Source organism: Rhipicephalus sanguineus, chromosome 5, assembly GCF_013339695.2.
Source record: "Rhipicephalus sanguineus isolate Rsan-2018 chromosome 5, BIME_Rsan_1.4, whole genome shotgun sequence".
Lineage (NCBI taxonomy): Eukaryota > Metazoa > Arthropoda > Arachnida > Ixodida > Ixodidae > Rhipicephalus > Rhipicephalus sanguineus.
Genome location: NC_051180.1, coordinates 16,604,457 through 16,622,891, shown reverse-complemented (window position 1 = coordinate 16,622,891; position 18,435 = coordinate 16,604,457). Strand labels below are relative to the sequence as shown.

General features: G+C 43.4%; 1 protein-coding gene across 1 annotated transcript in view; it reads right to left on the bottom strand.

Annotated features, from left to right (window-relative positions):
- LOC119393287 (TBC1 domain family member 23) overlaps nt 1-18,435 on the bottom strand; it is a 46,391-nt gene that overhangs the window by 7,101 nt on the left and 20,855 nt on the right. Inside the window, exons 9-16 of the mRNA XM_037660220.2 lie at nt 16,104-16,217; nt 14,243-14,338; nt 12,712-12,925; nt 11,707-11,852; nt 9,029-9,117; nt 5,895-5,974; nt 3,448-3,580; nt 364-645 (exon numbers count right to left, since the gene is read on the bottom strand). Coding sequence (XP_037516148.1) covers nt 364-645; nt 3,448-3,580; nt 5,895-5,974; nt 9,029-9,117; nt 11,707-11,852; nt 12,712-12,925; nt 14,243-14,338; nt 16,104-16,217 — 1,154 coding nt within the window. The remainder of the gene's footprint in view (nt 1-363; nt 646-3,447; nt 3,581-5,894; nt 5,975-9,028; nt 9,118-11,706; nt 11,853-12,711; nt 12,926-14,242; nt 14,339-16,103; nt 16,218-18,435) is intronic.

The window sequence follows — 18,435 nt, the reverse complement described above, 5'->3', positions numbered from 1 at the left end:
GTAAACGCATCCACGATAGAAATAAGTAAGAGGCGGTTAGAGGATCGGTGGCGAAAAAGTAGGGATAAAGGACAAAAATAAATAGTGAGACAAATAAGGTCAGTTTACCATAAGGCGCAGATGGTTGGGCTGTGAATTTGGTTTTTGTTTTTTCTATCAGAAGGTCGTTTTAATTAAAGTACACAAGGCATTAAGCCGACTTAAAACAAAAGAAAAGAAAAGCTCCCCCCCTCCGAGCTTAGTGGCGCACAGGTCACTGCCCCGTTATAAAGGGAACGCTCATAGCATCTATCCACCCATCCATTATGCTTAAGCATTTCAGGTTGTTTTACCAGTAATAAACCCCTAATATATTTCCTCTACCTAGCATCAGTCTCCTCGAGCAGCTTTGTGATCTGGGTCTTGACGAGCTGTGTGGCCTCCTTGGCCTTGGGGATGAGTAAACGCTCCATCGCGACAACCGTGAAGGTTCCTGTGGCATTGTCGTTCAGGCCATACTTGAAGGTGATCAGTTCGGGGTGTTGCTTCTTGCTGGTTATCTTGAGCACCGAAAGCAGGGGTCTCTGGGACACTACCCGGGCAGTTCCCTTCCTGTGGCTCAGCTCACGCAGCAGGTACAAGTGAGTCTGAGTCACCAGCAAGTGACTGCACATTGGGAAGAAAGAGGCACGCTTAGTTATGCTAGGCTTTACATCTTGTTCATCAACTTTGAGGGAGATCTCTAACTAAGCTTAATCAAGACATCCTCAATGAGAAGAACACAAGAAAAGCTCAGTGACATACATATCGTATACAACTAAGACAACATTGAAAAACACTCAAACGTCATTTAACAGACTCGCATCAGACACGAAAATAAGTTCGTTAAATGTCCCAAAATTCGTTATAAATGTATATTTGTAACGCTCTATCTACGACAAGACTATTCTTCATGTGCTCCGTTATAACTGATAATTCGTTATATCGAGGTTTGAGTTATGTGCAATAGACTTCCTTAGGCAAAGTGACATGGCCTCAAGTAGGAAACAAGTAGGCTTGTGCGAATATTCGAGCAGTTCGAATATTCGAACGAATATTACAGTATTCGAATTCGCTTTGAAACGAATTTAAGTTATTGTAAATTTCGAAGTATTCGAAATGAACAAATAGACATATATAAACCGCATGTAACCCCCTGTAAAGGTGGTTTCACTGCAGCACAGCAGTGTTATGCTGTGAAAACACCTATTCAGAAATCTGCACTGCCGCAAAGCCCCACATCAAGGTTAAATGAACAAATTACCATCACATCGATGCATCAATTATTAAGCTTAAAAGCTAGTTACACGGGCTTATATGCTCTAATTATAGTAAAGTTTAAAACGTAATGTATTAAAAGCTACTATTCAATGTTCTTCCCTTCCACTTACTTTTGAACCAAAAAGAATGACATTTGCACATGCCTTGTTTCAATTAAAAAAAAAAATATTGTGCAGGTTAGTTGGGTCATGACAAATATGCTCATTTTTCTTTATAATATGTGATATATACTATTCGAATTCGATTCAAAATTATTCAACCAAATCACTATTCGCTTTGAACCTAAAATTTACTATATTTGGATAAGCCTAGAAACAAGCTCAGAAGAATACGTCGTTACAGGGACAACTGTTTCCATGCAGCAAAAGCAAGTAATACAATTTGATGAAGTGGCGCCAGTTTCAGATCAGTAGCAGGTCTGTGTACAAGTGCACACAAGCTCATTGGGGACAGCTGCACAAGTCATCTCCTCTGTTGCCATGTCAGCTGCTGTCTCACCTTTCATACTTTTGAAATGCTCCTTGGTATCGACACCGGTCACCCGGTTATTCTTTTTCCACGCTTCGATGAAAAGCCTGGCAATATTTACAGGTTAGTGCCCATTACTGTTTAGATATGCTGCATTCCCGGCAAGTACATAACTGCGGCATTACTGAATTCCCCAGAGGTAATATTTTTAAAATTTTCTCTGTATGAGGCCTAAAGTATGTGTGCGACACTGTGGCTGTTGCAAAGCAGGACAGTGAGCACAAAATATTTAAGTAAATGTTTATTTTTTTCAATAAACAGGAGGTTATTTCATGGGTACACAAATTACACACAGGTTATGCAAGTAAATATGGTAGAATAATGAACAAGCATAGGCTCATACACCACTTGTATATGCACCTGTGTGCTGTATTCCTTTAAAGGGACACTAAAGGCAAATAAAAATTTATATCAGAGTGAAAGCTCAATGTATGACAACTTCTAAAACGGCAATATTATCAACAGCAGTGCCCTACTTACCGAGAAATTAGGCTAAATGTATCACATGATGAGCGCCACGAGTGGGACATTTTCGAAGTGATCCCGATGACGTATGAGAGTCTGCCTACAATAAATCACTAGTAATTAAACTAGCAATAAAAAAGGAACCTTCCGTGCATCAAAAGACGTAATAAAATGCTGTTTGTTCGTTTCCGATTGATTCATGGAAAAAAGAACCTCTGTGGCGTTGCCATGGGGAACGGCGCGCGTGGTTCAAAGGTTCTGTTTTCGCCGAACTGCGCTTCGCCCGGTGCCCTGCTTCGCTCACGGGGTCGTGTGTCAGTGGTAGTTTCGGGATCGCGTACTGCCGCGTGTGTTTTGCACGCTCGTGAAAGTCGCTCTGACAGAAAGTTCGACGAAATGCCGCATGCAACGACGCCGGCACTACGAGCCCTCAGCAGCATACCACGTTTATCGGGGCTCAAGTCGCTGAATTGGAGCCCAGCGTCGCGAGCCAATGTCTCGTCAAGTTCTCCGTCCACATCCATTGCGGCGATTGCGGCAAGCTTCGACGGCAGTTGTTGCTGCTGTGAGTCCCGCTACTTTCGCTCTGCTGCTATTAGTGTCGGCGGCCGCGCAGTAAAGGCGGGCAACGTTGGGCACGGCAGCAGTGACGTATGAAAGTCGGATTTCAGGCGGGTGATTTGAAGTGCGCTAAAGCGATGCGGACCACTAAAACGTGATTTTATTTCAAAATAAGCACTTCCTTGGCATAAAAGTAGCACTACGAGGTTTCTGGACCGCTATTTCAACAATCAACGTGGACTTCACATTTGCCTTTAGTGTCCCTTTAAGCAGTGAGCTTTATTAGGCAAGACACGGCCAAGACAGCAGCTGCTACCCCTCTTCGAAGTAAAAGTTTAGAAAGCCTCCATTAAGTACTTATTTTATTTTATTATTTTTTTAACGCCCCAAAACTAAGATATGATTATGAGGGACGCTGATACAGAGTGCTAATGTGGGCTTGTAGTTGTCTACGGGTAAACAGCGTTGTAGTGCGGTTTACCCGTAGTTCATGAGGGACGCCATAGTGGAGGGCTCCAGAAATTTCGAGCCCCTGGGGTTCTTTAACGTGCACCTTCCTTTTAAATACTTAGAAAGTGTGAAACTGAAACAAACCTGGGGTAGAGATGTCCATTCTCTTTGATTTCTTCACACTTGAAGTGCCCCAGAACCTCGGGCTTTTTCACCCATGTGCTAATGCTTTCCTCCTCGTGTACTGATGCATCTAAGTCACCGTGACCGCCAAAGTCTGAAATAAAACTCGCACAATAAGCTTATAATGTACTGCTTCATGTTCCCCAAAATATGTTGACTACTGTCATCAATATTTAGATATGTAATTTGGAGAAGGAGGTCAGAGCTGCAACTAATCTAAACAATGCCTAGCAGAATGACGACATGTTCTTAGGAAATATGATCACCTTGATGTGCACCTCGATTAAGCAAAAAAGTATTGGTCTACATATTAGGCAACATTATTTCTGCCTTGTCTTATATTAAGGGGAGACGTGGCACTTTAAATCTTTTTTTTTATTTCTTGATCAATTTTGCTGGAACTCGCAGAGTTTAAGAATATTTGTGTGCAGATTTCAAGTATGCAATTGTTTTTTTTCTATCATAAGTAGTTTCCAGGATATCACACACACTTACTTCTTTGTTCAAGGCCTAATTATCTAATCAACCGCAACCTGCACACGAATGTACAATCCACAGAATACACTGAGAATGTTTGTAGTGTGTCGTAAAGTACAAATCATTGCTTTAGGCCATTCCCAAGCAGAGTTGTGAGCTGTTGTACAAGATTTAAAAAATGCCCTCATTAATACTCAAGACAAAACCTTGATTTAGAACATTTTCTCATGGAAATACTATAACAAAACTTGCCTTAAGAAACATCGCATCTATTTATCTTAGAAGCAAAAAAGAAATAATAATGACAACCTACAGAACAAAAGATATTGCTCCTCCATCACAGGAAGAACATGAAAAATTGTTTGCTGTTCGCCCTCAATTTAAAGGGCAGGATGCACGGTTTTGGTTTTTTAAAGTAGGATATGGATAGGAGACGACGGTATGCAGCAATAAAAGCTTGTAACTAAGTGCACAACGATGTCAGGAACATGCAGAAATGGCCAGCGAAAACTATATTTTTTGGTCGATTTTCGGTTTCTGAGTGCCACGTCGCCCCCCTTTATTTCTTGGTTGATTTTGATGAAACTTGGCGAGTTTATGTATATTTGTGTGCTGATTTCAAATGTGCAATTATTTTTCTAGTATAACGTGTAACTTTTAAAATACAAAATATTTCATGTGCCTTTTGGAGACCAAGATTTTTTCTCAACAGAGAGTTACAAAGTAAATCACCACATCAAAATAATCTGGAATCAGAACTGTGTGCAGTGTTACAGAAATGGATGTTCTAAACCCATATGAACAAGAGTTATGGTATGTTGAACATTCGCAAGTGAGTCAATTTCAAGCTGGGATTTCACTTGCGAATGTTCAACATAGCATAAATTTTGTTCAAGTGGGTTTAGAACATCCATTTTTGTAGCACTGCACACAGTTCTGATTCCAGATTATTGTGATATGGTGATTTACTTCGTAACTCTCTCAGTTGAGAAAAAATCTTGGTCCCCAAAAGACACATGAAATATTTTGTATTTTAAAAGTTACACATTATACTAGAAAAATAATTGCACATTTGAAATCATCAAGCAAATACATAAACTCACCAAGTTTCATCAAAGTAAATCAAGAAATTAAAAAATAATTTAAGAGCCATGCCCCCCAATTATTGTGTGAATGATATCACACACATACTTATGGTTCCCAAAAGGCAGTGTGTTACAGCTACACCTCCATTCGGTGACAAACGCAGACATTTGGCAAATGAAGGCCTGCCCGGATCTGTATCACGTGCCATCAATGATGAGATACCAACAATCAGTAATTCCACATATTCCAATTTATCCACAGTGCACAACACAAAGAAAACGCACAATTCAGAGTACTGCTAGAAGAGACCCGTCATCTAAATCTAAATGTAAACTGACAAATGAACCTATAAGCCGTCACTATATTTATAGGCTTTTCCTTAAGTACACGTATTGATTGTCCACTGCTGTTTTGCTTTGTAGTTTTGTAAACGGGGTGCTGGCCTTTGTCAAGCCGTTAGAGGCTTTTTGCTAGCACCCTGTAGCCTCACCAGAGTTGTATTCTTCCCTGTTGATGCTGAAATAAAGTTGTCTTGTCTTGTCTTGAGACCCGGAGCTGTACTGCATCTTATGACAAGTGCAACACTGGAGGACTCCAGATTAATTTCCACAACCCACGGATCTTTAGTGCATACTAAAGCCTAGTGCAAACCTTGTACGATAGCTATAAATGAACGTATAGACGAAGAAACAAGTCCTTCATATCATAAGCCACTACCAACATATGTCGCCAAACTCACTCGTATTCGGATTGACCTGCGAGTACAATTGAGTCCTCAACGAAAAATACATTTCATACGCGAGTCTGCAAACCTGTGGCTGCCAATGCTTCAAAACTCAGCTCACCATCGTGTTCGTCGTCAATGCTGAAGACTGGTGCCATGCCGCGGTAACGTTTGCCCAATTTGTCAGAGCTGCTCACATGCCTGCACGGAGAGCAAAAATGCTGTTGAACTGTTTGCTTATCGAAAAGTCAAAAGACACAAAAAGCAAGTCCTTCAAGAAACAAGCTCTTGTCCCGGCTAGTACTGTAGTACATGTAATGTTATTTTATTGTACCTAGGGGTGTGCGAACATTCGAAATTTCGAATATTGTTTGCTATTCAATTCGCACTAGAATTTTACTATTCGAACTCCCCAAAGACAAATACAGTCAAACTCCAATTGAAAGTGACCCCTTCAGATTTTCAATATACTTCACCTCATTACACACTCATATTGCGGCAAAGCTGCCTTTCAAGCTCCGTTACGGTTGAACTTGGCCAAGACACAGTCGACGTCCGATTGGAAGTGGTCCCTAGATTTTCAATATGCTTCACCTCATCACACCCCCGTATTGCAGCAAAGCTGCCTTTCAAGCTTCGCTACGGTCGCAAATGTATTAACTCAAGAAAACGCATGTAGCAGAGGTGGGGGCTCAATTATAGCTGTTTTGGACCTAAAATTTGGGCAGGAAGTCTGAAAAATTGGACGCCGAAGCTCTATATATCGACGTCTACGAGGCAGATTTGGAACTCCGGACTTGAAGGGAGCACACCCTTGTCCGCAACATCAGTTGGGCTTCCACAGAAGTTGAAAGAAGAGGAGAGGCTGAGGAAATGGCACCTTTGCCCATCATGTGTAAAGTGTTGTCGGCAACACTTTGCTTGCACCAAATCATCTACATAAATACAATTCGGCCTCTACATTGCCTCATTCTTGATAAGATGACTATGATATCAAGCTAGCGAAAAAAAAAAAAAAAGACACTTCATGTTGCTATCTCATAAGAATATGCTTAGGAATCCTCTCCAACATTTTTTTCTGCAATTTTGCTTCCAAGTGTTAGAAAAATATTCAAGAAATATTCAAAAAATATTCGAAAAATATTTGATTCGATTCGCACTCACACTTCAATATTCGAATTCGCTTCGCACCCAAAATTTTGCTATTCGCACAGCTCTAATAGTAGTACCGGATACAAGCAGTTTGTCACTACTGGTAGAGCCATCAGCAAAAAACCGAAAATTACCGTATTTACTTGCATAATGATCGCACCCCTAAATTTTGTCGTCAAAATTCAATTTTTTTTTCCCCGCGTAATGATCGCACCCCGAACTTGCCGCAGCGATATGTCGTGTGCCAAGTCTAGCTGATGATCATCATGTTTACCATCTGTCGAACGTTACGTAAGTGGCTCTTCAAGACTCACCAAGTGAACTGCATGCACCAAACAGATTCCTAAGTTTTGCCCACCTTTGGCAGAAGCGTGCGGTATTAGGATAGCAGTAAAGACAAATGCCGTAGTTTTCACCACATGCCCGCCATGTGTTTCTACGTCTGTGGCAGCTGAACGCGCCCATCTCTGTTTCTGTCCTTTAAACATGGCTATGCTGTTGCTGCAAATTTACCAATTTAAACGAAATAATTCATTATTTCGACGGAAGAAACTGTTTTGGCGCGCATGACGCACTCACGACCTCCATGACTTACGAGAAAAAAGGCGTTCGCTTAGCTCCGCCAGCCGCCATGTTTGCTTTGCCCACGTGGTTTTGATATCCCGCAGTGTTAAGGCCCAACCGCATGCACGCGATTTTCGAGCGACGGAGACGAGTGACAGGGATTTGCTGTCGCGGAGGGCCATCCATCGCCGTCGCTTGTCGCGTCGCAGGTTTTTGGGAAACCAAAAAAATCGCTTGTCGCCCGGAAGTGAGTGTGACGATTTCCGGCAACATGGCAGCATCACCGATCTTCGCTTCGGTTGCAATTTGCTCTTGATGCTTCTAATCGGCGCGTACTTCAACAAGGAATGCAAGTTATAGACTACCTTCTTTACAGCCCCATCTCACGCGGAGAGCGAGGCAGCGGCCGTATTTTGTCGTTAATTTTGATCGACGGTTCGTTTTGATGTTTCGGTGGTAGCTTGCTGCATTTGTGGTAGCTTGCTGCAATGTCAACATCGTCGTCGTGTGAGGTAGCCCTTCTCCTTGTGAAGCAGCGATGCGAGGCGCTGCGGCTTTTCTTAAACGTTTCATGACAGCAAGAGGAAACGTTGTCGAGATGTGCCTCGTGGGCTTGTTTGAGTGCCGGTTCACGATGGGGCGATACGCGAGTTTCACTGCCGTGTTTAAGTTGAAGGCGGTTGATTGCGCGCTTGAGCACGGCAACCGCGCTGCCGGCAGGCATTTCGGTGTCGACGAAATCAGAATTAGGTATTGGAAAAATCAGCGTGAGAAGCTCATGGCTACCAACAGCACGCGCCGGGCTTTCCGCGAAACCAAAACTGGCAAGAGCAAAACTGTCGCCAACAGCTTCAAGAAGACAGGCGTATCTAACGCGCTCGACAGAACGGAAGATAACCTTCTGTGCGACTGTGATGACACTGCCGGTTCCGACAGGGAATCGAGCGGCGACGACACTGACGCCAGTGACACTTCAAATTCTGAATGAAAGTTAGGGGGTCAGTGAATAAAAAAAATAAAGGACAATATGCAATGCATGTAGTTCCTGCGTAATGTGTGCATTTATTACAAAGACTCTACTTTTATTTTTGGTTATGTTCATGATAGCTATCGTAAGAATTCCGATATGCGACTTGTTCGCGTTTTCGGTGCTCAAAATATTTCGCGGAAAATTTACCCCGCGTAATGATCGCACCCCGAAATTTGCGTCAATTTTTTTTTTAAAAAAGTGCGATCATTATGCGAGTAAATACGGTAAGGGTGGGTGAAAAAAAACTAAAGTTACTTGCAACTTTGGCTGACAACATAAAATTAATTAATGTACTTTGATGTTTGCAATGCTAAATCTGAAATACAGTTTTGTTTCAGGTTACAGGCTTGGGCATTGAGGAATTATTACTTTTTTTGGAAAGATTTATAGGTTCACTTGCTTTCAATGATGCGTGCACATTGACATGCAGCCCCTGTTCCCTTTTACCCAGTAAGTTGTCTGTTTCTTTCTTTAGTGCAAGAGCCGAAAATTGTATTCACAGCACACACCTTTCGACAGGTGGTTGCTGTGGATTCGTAATGTAGTCCACCAGCTTGCCCTTCATGTCGCTGGCTCTGCTCTTGAACACAGTTGTGACCTACAACCAGGAAGCAAGGAGGAAATACTAGACATTTCAGTGCAAAACACCTCCAAAGACAGTTTTTCTTATGCTCATAAATATAATGCATACCAAACAGACTTGAAAAACAGGAAAAACAGGGAAAACAGAAGTGGATGCTACAGAAGAATCTAGATAAATGGAAATCGCTTAAAAGGAATTGATGCTCAAATGAAACGACTGCCTCTAGTGTGGTTGCTTTTGTATTAGACAGCTGTTCTCCTATGCATCTTTCTCAGTAAATGGAACACTTGTTAAATGAAACCTATTTTCCTGGACTCTTCAGCTTCATATAACAAGATCTAACGGTAGTTTGCGATGAGAAATTGTTAAACAGGCTTCATTGAAATACCCTGTTCGACGATTTCTTGTCACTTCAGGCCATCATCTTCCCCTGAACTTCTGTCTAGTTCGGATTACTGTACAGTCAAACCTCGTTAAAACGTACCCGCTTTCAATGTACTAACGGTTAAAACGTAGTTGCGACGAATCCCTGACCGACTCTCATAGAGACCAATGCACTCGCTAACAAAGTTGTAGTGGTTCGTCTTATGGCTACCTGTTAGTGTGTACCAGCTGCGTACCGCGATAACCTTTTGTGCCATGAAAGTTTACAGCACCGCTGAACTTTCCGACGCCATAATGTGCTGCAAACGGTTTTCCGTCATTTCGAAAAGTGCGGAGATCGGCCGATAAATTATTTTGACTGCCACACGATTACGGTGATGCCTTTGCGGGTAATCATCGGGAAAGAACGGAGGTGAGGTGGCGACCACTGACAAACGCGCCTGTATGACTTATCGCCGACTAAAAGTCTTATCACAGTAAGTATTCTCAGCTATCTGTTCAGACACGCGTGCAGCGTAGCGTCACTTTAAGCCTACTGCACGCTTTTAATAGGCGACTACCTGAACGCGCTGGGCCGCCAATCACTGCTGCCTGGTTGTGCGGGACCGTGTTCAAGCTCGCATCGCTTTGTAGAAACGAAAGCAGCTCACTGTTACAGAGTTGAGCACTGCCGGTCACGGGCACCAATAAACCTCACTGTTTCGATGCTATCACACTAAACGCATGCGTGCGGTATAGCAAGCGTAGCACTGTTGTAACCATACCGCATGCTTTTATTAGGCGACAGCCCAAATGCGCCTCCGTCGGCTGCCAGGACCGCTAGAGCATCCCGGAATGAACATCACTTGAAAAAAGCTTGTCATCACTGCGTTAACCCAACAGGCTATATACTACAGCAAGCGGCTCGACAGTCACGCGTGTGCCGAGTAGGCGAAGCGCTGCACGCAACTAGCCAGTAGACGATCGGCTCGCTGTGACCGTACCGCATAAAAAAAAAAAGAAGCTGTCGGTTTCCGCTTAGTAGTAGATCGCAGTACACATGTATCGTGGACAGCCGATTACGTCTGTTCTGTCGCTATGTCACTCGCAATGCATGCATCCTGGACCCCACAGTAGTTTCGAAATGCTCCTTGGCGTCGCCACCGCGTGCTATCAGACGGTCGTACGAGAGTGCCACAATCTTTTCTGCAGTTTGGCAAAAAGGAAGAATGGCTTTGTGGTGGGCACTTTAGGCAATATTTGCTGTGGCACTGTATTTATTTCTTTGTTGGCGGCGATGGCGCACGTCAGGAGAAGCAAATTTGTACTTGGTGGTTAATGCGTACTACGTTTAGTGCGTAGTTATGCCGTGTTCCCAGCAGGTACTTATTAACGAGGTTCCACTGTAGCTTCTTTACCACATGAATCATAAAACTGCACAGTGGATTCCTTAGTGTGCAATGAAAGCATTTTACTACACAAGCATTGTTCAATTCGAACACCATCAGAATATGACTACTCCCGCCAGGACTTCAATCATTGACCCCATGCTCAGAAGGGGTGTAATGTGACGGCCACTTCACTGCAGCAATGGGTAAGAACATACAAGAACCGTTCCAACAAACACAACTCAATAATCATTCCTAGAGTGCCACCGGTGTGTCTGGTGTTTGTGATGCAATGACCTTAGACCTCACTTAGCCAACATGTATTCCCTGCTGAAATATATTAGTGCTAAAGGGACTGACAGCTGGCCAAAACTTGTGATTAGATCTTAGTGGAAATAGAAAGATTGTGAATTATAGTCACAAAATTGAGCATTCTTTTCGTGATTTGAATAGGATTCGTAATATTACATTGTGTTTGAAGGTCACAAAAGCCGGTACATCACTCTGTATGGCGGACAATCCTTGGTACTACTCAAAAGAATCATTTGTATTGCTGCATGTAGTCTGCTGATAGAAAAATTCCAATAAAAAATGTTTCGCAGCACTTTCCGTGTTACCATTACATTACACTCCGACAGGTAGGCTTTCTGTAGCACTGAAGGAAACCAGTACCATAAAAATTGGCTGTCAGTCCCTTTAACATATTCCCTACTCACCATTGCGCACATCGCATGACATCTTGGTAATGCTCAACATCCAATGCCCAATGAAGGTTATCTACGGTGAAGGTCACTTCGTGCAAGTCACTGAGAAATAAAGAACGGGCAAGACAAGAAACCGAGTCAAATATAACCTGTTGCACTTTGGCGAAGAAGGAGACGTCGTCATCGTCCATGCCGTTTGTGGAACTGGCACTGGAGGAGGAACAGACGATGCATAACCGAGGACTGTGGTCAGCAAGGTAAGAGTCCAGATCTTCGGAGATGAAATCGTGCAGTGCTGCAGAGAAAAAGAAACAAGCGTTTGCAAGGTGGAAGCCCTATATGCCTTATCAAACGGAAAAAGTGACCGTTGGCGTTGACAACACAAATGGCACCAGAAACTGAATTACATCATACAAAATCTGATGATGTTGCATCATCACAACATCGTAGACCATCGAAATCTGCGACAACATCATGACTTATGATGACACAGTCACGTGACATTGTTGCTTGGTCAAAGGTGGGCCAGTCCCAAAGGCAGTGCAGCACCTCATGAGGTGCAAGAACCTTTGAAAGAGGGGAGCGTTGCATCTTACAGATTAAAAAGTTTTTTGCGGTGCTCACGGATTCAAACCCGATTCAAAGTGACTTCAGAGACAACTAATTAGCGCAAAAAGGAACAAAGGACAAGGCGAAGATAAGAGACAGGACATGGACGTTAGTGCCACGCCTTGTCTGTTTTCTTCACCTTGTCCTTTGTCTTTTTCGCACTAATTATATTTATGTCTGAAGTGAATTCGCACCAACTAGCCCAACCTAATACAACCTGAAGGTTGTGTTTGGGCACTATGCATGCCTTCTTCCTGCTTATTTCAGTGATTCTCTTTTACTATCCTTATTCTTTATTTGATTTTTGTTGAAATACACATTCGCGAAGGCTTTACAGCAACGAAAAAGCATCGCCTCTCTCGTGCATGCCTTTCAGCCTACCTTTGCTAATTTATTAAAGGGGTGAAAAAATTCAGGATAGTGATTTAATAAAATGTGAGTGCAAATGCAGCCTGGTGGCTTTTACAACGGTTGGTGCTGTAAGAAGGCTCATTGTGTTCACTGATACCTGCAATATATATCACAAGGCAGGGCACACTGCTTGCCTTTGTATCCACCCCGGACGAGGCCTACGTACTGCAGGTGCTTCTGGAGAAAGCTCGAGATGACCATGTGCACGTACTGGTCCTCCTCCTCCCGGCCGCTGCCCATGAAGCAGAGGTGCTCGCCACTTGCCACCGAGTTGGCCTCCATCGCCTGCTTCTGGGCTGCAAACAGTGCTTGCACAGCCGTCTCAAAGGCACGCGGCTCCTGCAACATCTATACGGGACGTGCCAGAGATACAACGTAAGCGGCAGGGACACTTCCCTTTACATGACACTCATTCTCTGCGGACAAAAAATAATAATCATAAATCCTGGGGTTTAAGCGCCAAAACTATGATAATGCCAAACGCGCTTCCTTTGTTATTTTTGTTATGGGCACGTGGCAATATTATTAGCAGGCATGCAGTAGTGGGGGACTACGGATTAATTTTGATCACCAGGCGTTCTTTAACACACATCCAAATCTAAATACATGGGTATTTTAGCATTTCGCCTTCATCGTAGTGTGGCTGCTCCAGCCAGGAATTGAACCCACACCCTCATGCTAAGCAGCACTATACTGCAGCTGCTTTAAGCCACCGCGGCAGGTACAGACCAGTTATCCGCTCACTGCACTACACGACATGCCCGACTACATTTTGGCCTCCTAGTCTTCGTCCGAGCATCAGCCACCTACATTTGCTCCTTGAGATATAATCCGGGCTTCCTGTCTTTTTGACATAGCAGCCACAGTATTTTCTGCTACATTATTTTTGTGTTGTTATTAGTTTACTTTTAAAGTTTATTTGCCAACGTTGTACTCCACAACTAAAGTTCAATAGTGGCATAATGTACTGATCATACACCACAAATGCCACTGTAAGTGCCGCCATTTTCCTATCAGTTTGAGGACACCACACCTGAGCTAACAATACAAACATGACCAAGACTGGCAGGAGTTCAACACATATATGACTGTTCTTGATCATTATGCATCCACAGGAGGAGTATACTTCTTCATTACAGCTCAAGGCCCTGTTAGCGCACACTTGGCAAAGTATGGAGTTTTTTCAGTTGTGAATAGTCAATTACTAATTCGTAAGGAACTCCAAATGCATGCTCAAAAAACATATCACCAAGTTCCACGTAGATGCGCCAGTTAAAACACAAGCCAACATAATTATGTCGGGTTGGCTCAGTGCTGGGCATAAGGGGGAGGGTTCGATTATAGGCTTTTGCGGGCAAATTTTAATTGGAGTGCAACACAAAAACACTCGTGTATGTACTCATGTCTAGGTACACAACAGAGAACTCCAGATAGTCTAAATTATTACAGAACCCACAATAAAAATGTCTCTCCTTTTATAGAAACATTGCACTCACTCACTCACTCACTCACTCACTCACTCACTCACTCACTCACTCACTCACTCACTCACTCAATCAATCAATCAATCAATCAATCAATCAATCAATCAATCAATCAATCAACAGAACATTTTGAAACCTGAATGAAAACAAGAAGTGAATAAACTCAAAACACTGCACCAACCAAGCTGGCATCTAAATGGAATGCAGTTTTGAGGTGTCCACTGTTGTACTGGTCAGCAGGCCTGCAATCCACCACAAAGTAGCGCACCAATGTATGCTGCAAAGAGTAAAGTCACCCTTTATCAGTTTGGTACGTGTTCATCAAAGCACAGTGTAGCAGTTTATGTGGTAGCATCTTATGGCATCACTGGGCAAGTGAAACATTAAAGAACATGCTCTCCGGTTTATAAGATTCTCTTTTGAACCTCAAGGCTGAATAACTTCAGTTTTCTCGAGCCAGATTTTGTAACCACTTTTGCCTGGACTTAAGATAGTACAAAGAATACATGAAAGTGAAATGATTTAGTTGAGGTAGCACCAAAGAGCCTCTTCTAAGAGATAACAATGCCATAAAAATTTTGCTGGGAAACAACCAAGCAAGCTTTAGCGAAAAGTGTACTCCAAATCGGCACATAACTACACATAGTAAACATGCATGAACACACACAAAGAAAGAAAAAGCCGAAGCTTTGCAATGAGCTTCTGTCTAATGGGCGGCCTCAAAATGTGTCAGAAATGAATTCCCCTCCACGAACATATGCAAACAGGCAATACTATTCGCTTATTTTTATTAATGATACAAGCTGCCAGTTGTGTCTGTAGAGACTGATAAAAATGGTATCCACCAAGAAAAGAAAAATAAAAGCAATGTCATTAATAATAATAATATCTAGGGTTTAACGTTCCAAAACCACGATATGATTATGAGAGACGCCGTAGGGGAGGGCTCCGGAAATTTCGACCATCTGGGGTTCTTTAACGTGCACCCAAATCTAAGTACACGGGCCTCAAACATTTTCGCCTCCAAAAAGTAATGTCAGTGTCAGTAGAAAGGGGAACTTAAAGGGGTCATGAAGCACCCCTTGGGCTTGTTGAAAAAACACATCCTACGGAAAGCTGACACGGCTATGAACTGCTCAGCCAAATATTGCAGTCGTGCGCGCCGCGTAAAGGCTACAAGCGGAACACGAGGTTGCCGTTTTCTCAGGTGCCCTCTTTTCAAATAGAGGCCGGTTCTCACTCTCGTCGGTGGGCGGGGCGTCTGCCGATTGACGTCGCGATCTGCATCGCCGCATCGCAAGAGACATAGCATCCTCACTGGCCGATAGCCGACGTAAATGGAGAGCGGCGTTCGGATCAGATGCGCTTCTTGCCACGGGGTGCCGCCACTTGCCGGCGCCGCACTCCTCAGTACACGGTAGCCACGCTCGCGCATGCGAATCACAGCGGGAGAGCGATCGCGTTTCATGACGCGCGCTGACGTAACTTCTTTCCCCCGTGCCATCCCTCCCTGTATAGCTTCCAGTGCGCTCGTCAGCACGAGAAAAGAGATAAAGCGCTGAGAGCATGCGCCCAAACCCCGTAACTCCGCTCATTGTTGACGGAATCGAGAAATTTTTGCGGCAATCGATTCGGGAGGCAGTAAACTCAGATACTGAGGTCATTAGATCATTACTTGGAAAAGTGGTTCATGACCCCTTTAAAGATCCACTCTATAAAGAAAGGTTATTAATCAGTTGTTCTAAAACCACCAATCACAAGGAGGTGAATGCGGTGATGAGAATAAAATAAATCTACGCACTGGGGTGCTATTGCACAGCGATGCTTTATGCCTTATTCTATGCTTTTCTTATCCACCACTCGCGGCTAGCTGATCCCGTTGATAACGCGGACAGACAGTCGCTCTGACCATTGGCCAAGTGCGAAAAGCATTGGCATCGGAAAAGGCATTGTTCCGCTGCTGTTTAAACAGAGAACAGGAACAGGTGAGGGCAATGCCGTGTGTAAATAACATATATAGAGAGACAGTGCCAGATGCTTACCCTGTCCAACCTGTTTGTTGTGACAAGCTCGGACACAGATACAGGCAGGCACAATGCCTGAGGGAGGTCCCTGTCCACACATTCTTCCGAGCCAAATATGATGGCGTGATGTTCCTGCACGTAGGAGATGAGCACATTCTTATCAGCCTGGAGCACCCCATGTAAGCCTGTCGTCACATGTAAGCCTGTCGTAGTTGAGAATGAAACTTTGCACTTGGTTTGTGTTTGTTTTCAGTGTAGCGAATAAAGCGTTGTTAGCTATCTGAATATCATGCGTGTAGTGTAGGATGGTTGGGAGGAGGCTTCAGCGCACGACACGGCTAGGCACAACGATGACTGTAAGAAAGTGCTGTGGACCCATTTCAAAGCATATTTCATGAGGGACAGCCTACGTCGACCTGGTGTATTGTGCATCTAATTTTAAATAAAACGTTGCCCTCTTTTTTATTTTTGAAATAAAAAGTATTTTGCTGCTGTAGTCACCCGACGTATGTTATGTATAAAATTACTGCCCGATTAAAATGTAAAGAATTTCCGCGTCTCATGCACATGAAAAGTGAACATGAAAAGTGTTAGTTGCTCTAAGAAGTAGATGCTAATTAGCTCGCATTCTATTGAATATCCTTTCAACATGTGCTCGTAAACATGATACACCAAGAATATTCGCGTTCACATCGTCGTTTTCGGGGCCTACTGGCGCCTTACAATTTCAACCCATTCCAGCAAGGCAGTTTTGCGTTGCCGACTGAGCGCTTGTGAAATCACCTCAGCACGTAATCAATGGTAGTGCACCCACTGTCGAATGTAACACATTTTCCGGACCGGCATATTTTTTTTCAGTGTCATACGAAAAATGCCACACACTTGCACACACTTGAAGCATCTGTTAACATTTCATAGCAACAGGGGCGGATACAGGATTTTTCTGAAGGGGGATCAGATTTTAGGAGAACCTGATATGTGCTCTTCATGGGGTATAAATTTTTTAAAAAAGTGACGGGGCACAGTCAGGACGTCTGGGCTGCCCTCTGAATTTGGCAATGATAGCACATGAAGTGCCTGAAAAAAACGCGTAGTGAAGCAATATGCGTGCGAAGCATCCCACCAAACGCTACCTTGTAAAACTCCACAATCGACAACAAACTACAAGCAACACGCTTCAATACAATCGGTCTGTTTGCTGAGAATAGATGATGCGCAACGAGCTACCTGTCCAACAAGTAATTGTTATTCCAATGTAATGAAGAAAGTAATGTTGTCAACGGCAGCGCAGAGTCTGCAGACAAGTGCGAGTAGCCGCAATGCAGCTTTGAAGCTCATACACGAAGCCAGTTTGTCTGTGCCTGCAGGCACACGGCGTGAAAACTGTCTCGTTACGGCATGACACAAAAGAATGTTCCCTGATGAGCGCCGATGCTGTCACATACAGCATCTATTAAGAACGGCGAATGTAAACACGGCGTTAGTAATAAGCAGTAGCCGCAGCAACGGAACAATCTGCCGCTTCTCGTCAACCGCGAGGTAATTTATATAATTACATGAAGGTTAGTTTCCTGCAAACATTTGTCCAGCATCTCAATTACCTCAATCTGAGCAACGTGGCACACGAAAATACGGCCACTTAACCGTTCCTATCAGCCGTGATACGTTGTTACGCACGCTCCGTGAGTACACATGCAGAGTGCGCTTAGCCTTCAACGTGGCGGAAATGCACACGGCGGCCGCTAGATGGCACGAGATTTTGCACAAGGTCTATTACAGGAGTGATATGCAACAGTTTACCTAAAGAAATACCTATCCACTATGAGCACAACTGTCACTGAGCTCTGGCTCTCTCATCCCTACATGGGGGCACAAACCTCATCCTAAGTGAAGATGACTTTTTGCTTGCGTTCACCACAATGACTATTTGATATTAAAATAAAAGTTAATCGATTCAGTGACTGATTGATTGAGTGACTGAACTCGTGCTGCTAGAAAGCTACACCATGATTGCATAAGAATGTGAAATTGCATGAAGCGTTAATGAACAAGGTTTAATATGCATTATATGCAAACATACACACATAACATGTCAATACAAGAGCAAGGTTTGTGCATGATATGGAGCCCTTCAATTTCTACCGATTCGCAATATTCCTGTTTGAGAAATGCGACTTCATACTATGCTGATACAGGAAGTGCTCATTCTTAAACAGCTTTAAAAAATTTCGGCTGCGAACATTAGCACACATGCACGCGCCCTTTAACCCCATAATTGCCGATGAAATTACGAAATTGTTCCACAATTGCCAAATTTTTTTATGACGTGAAATGCTTCAGTAACATGTTC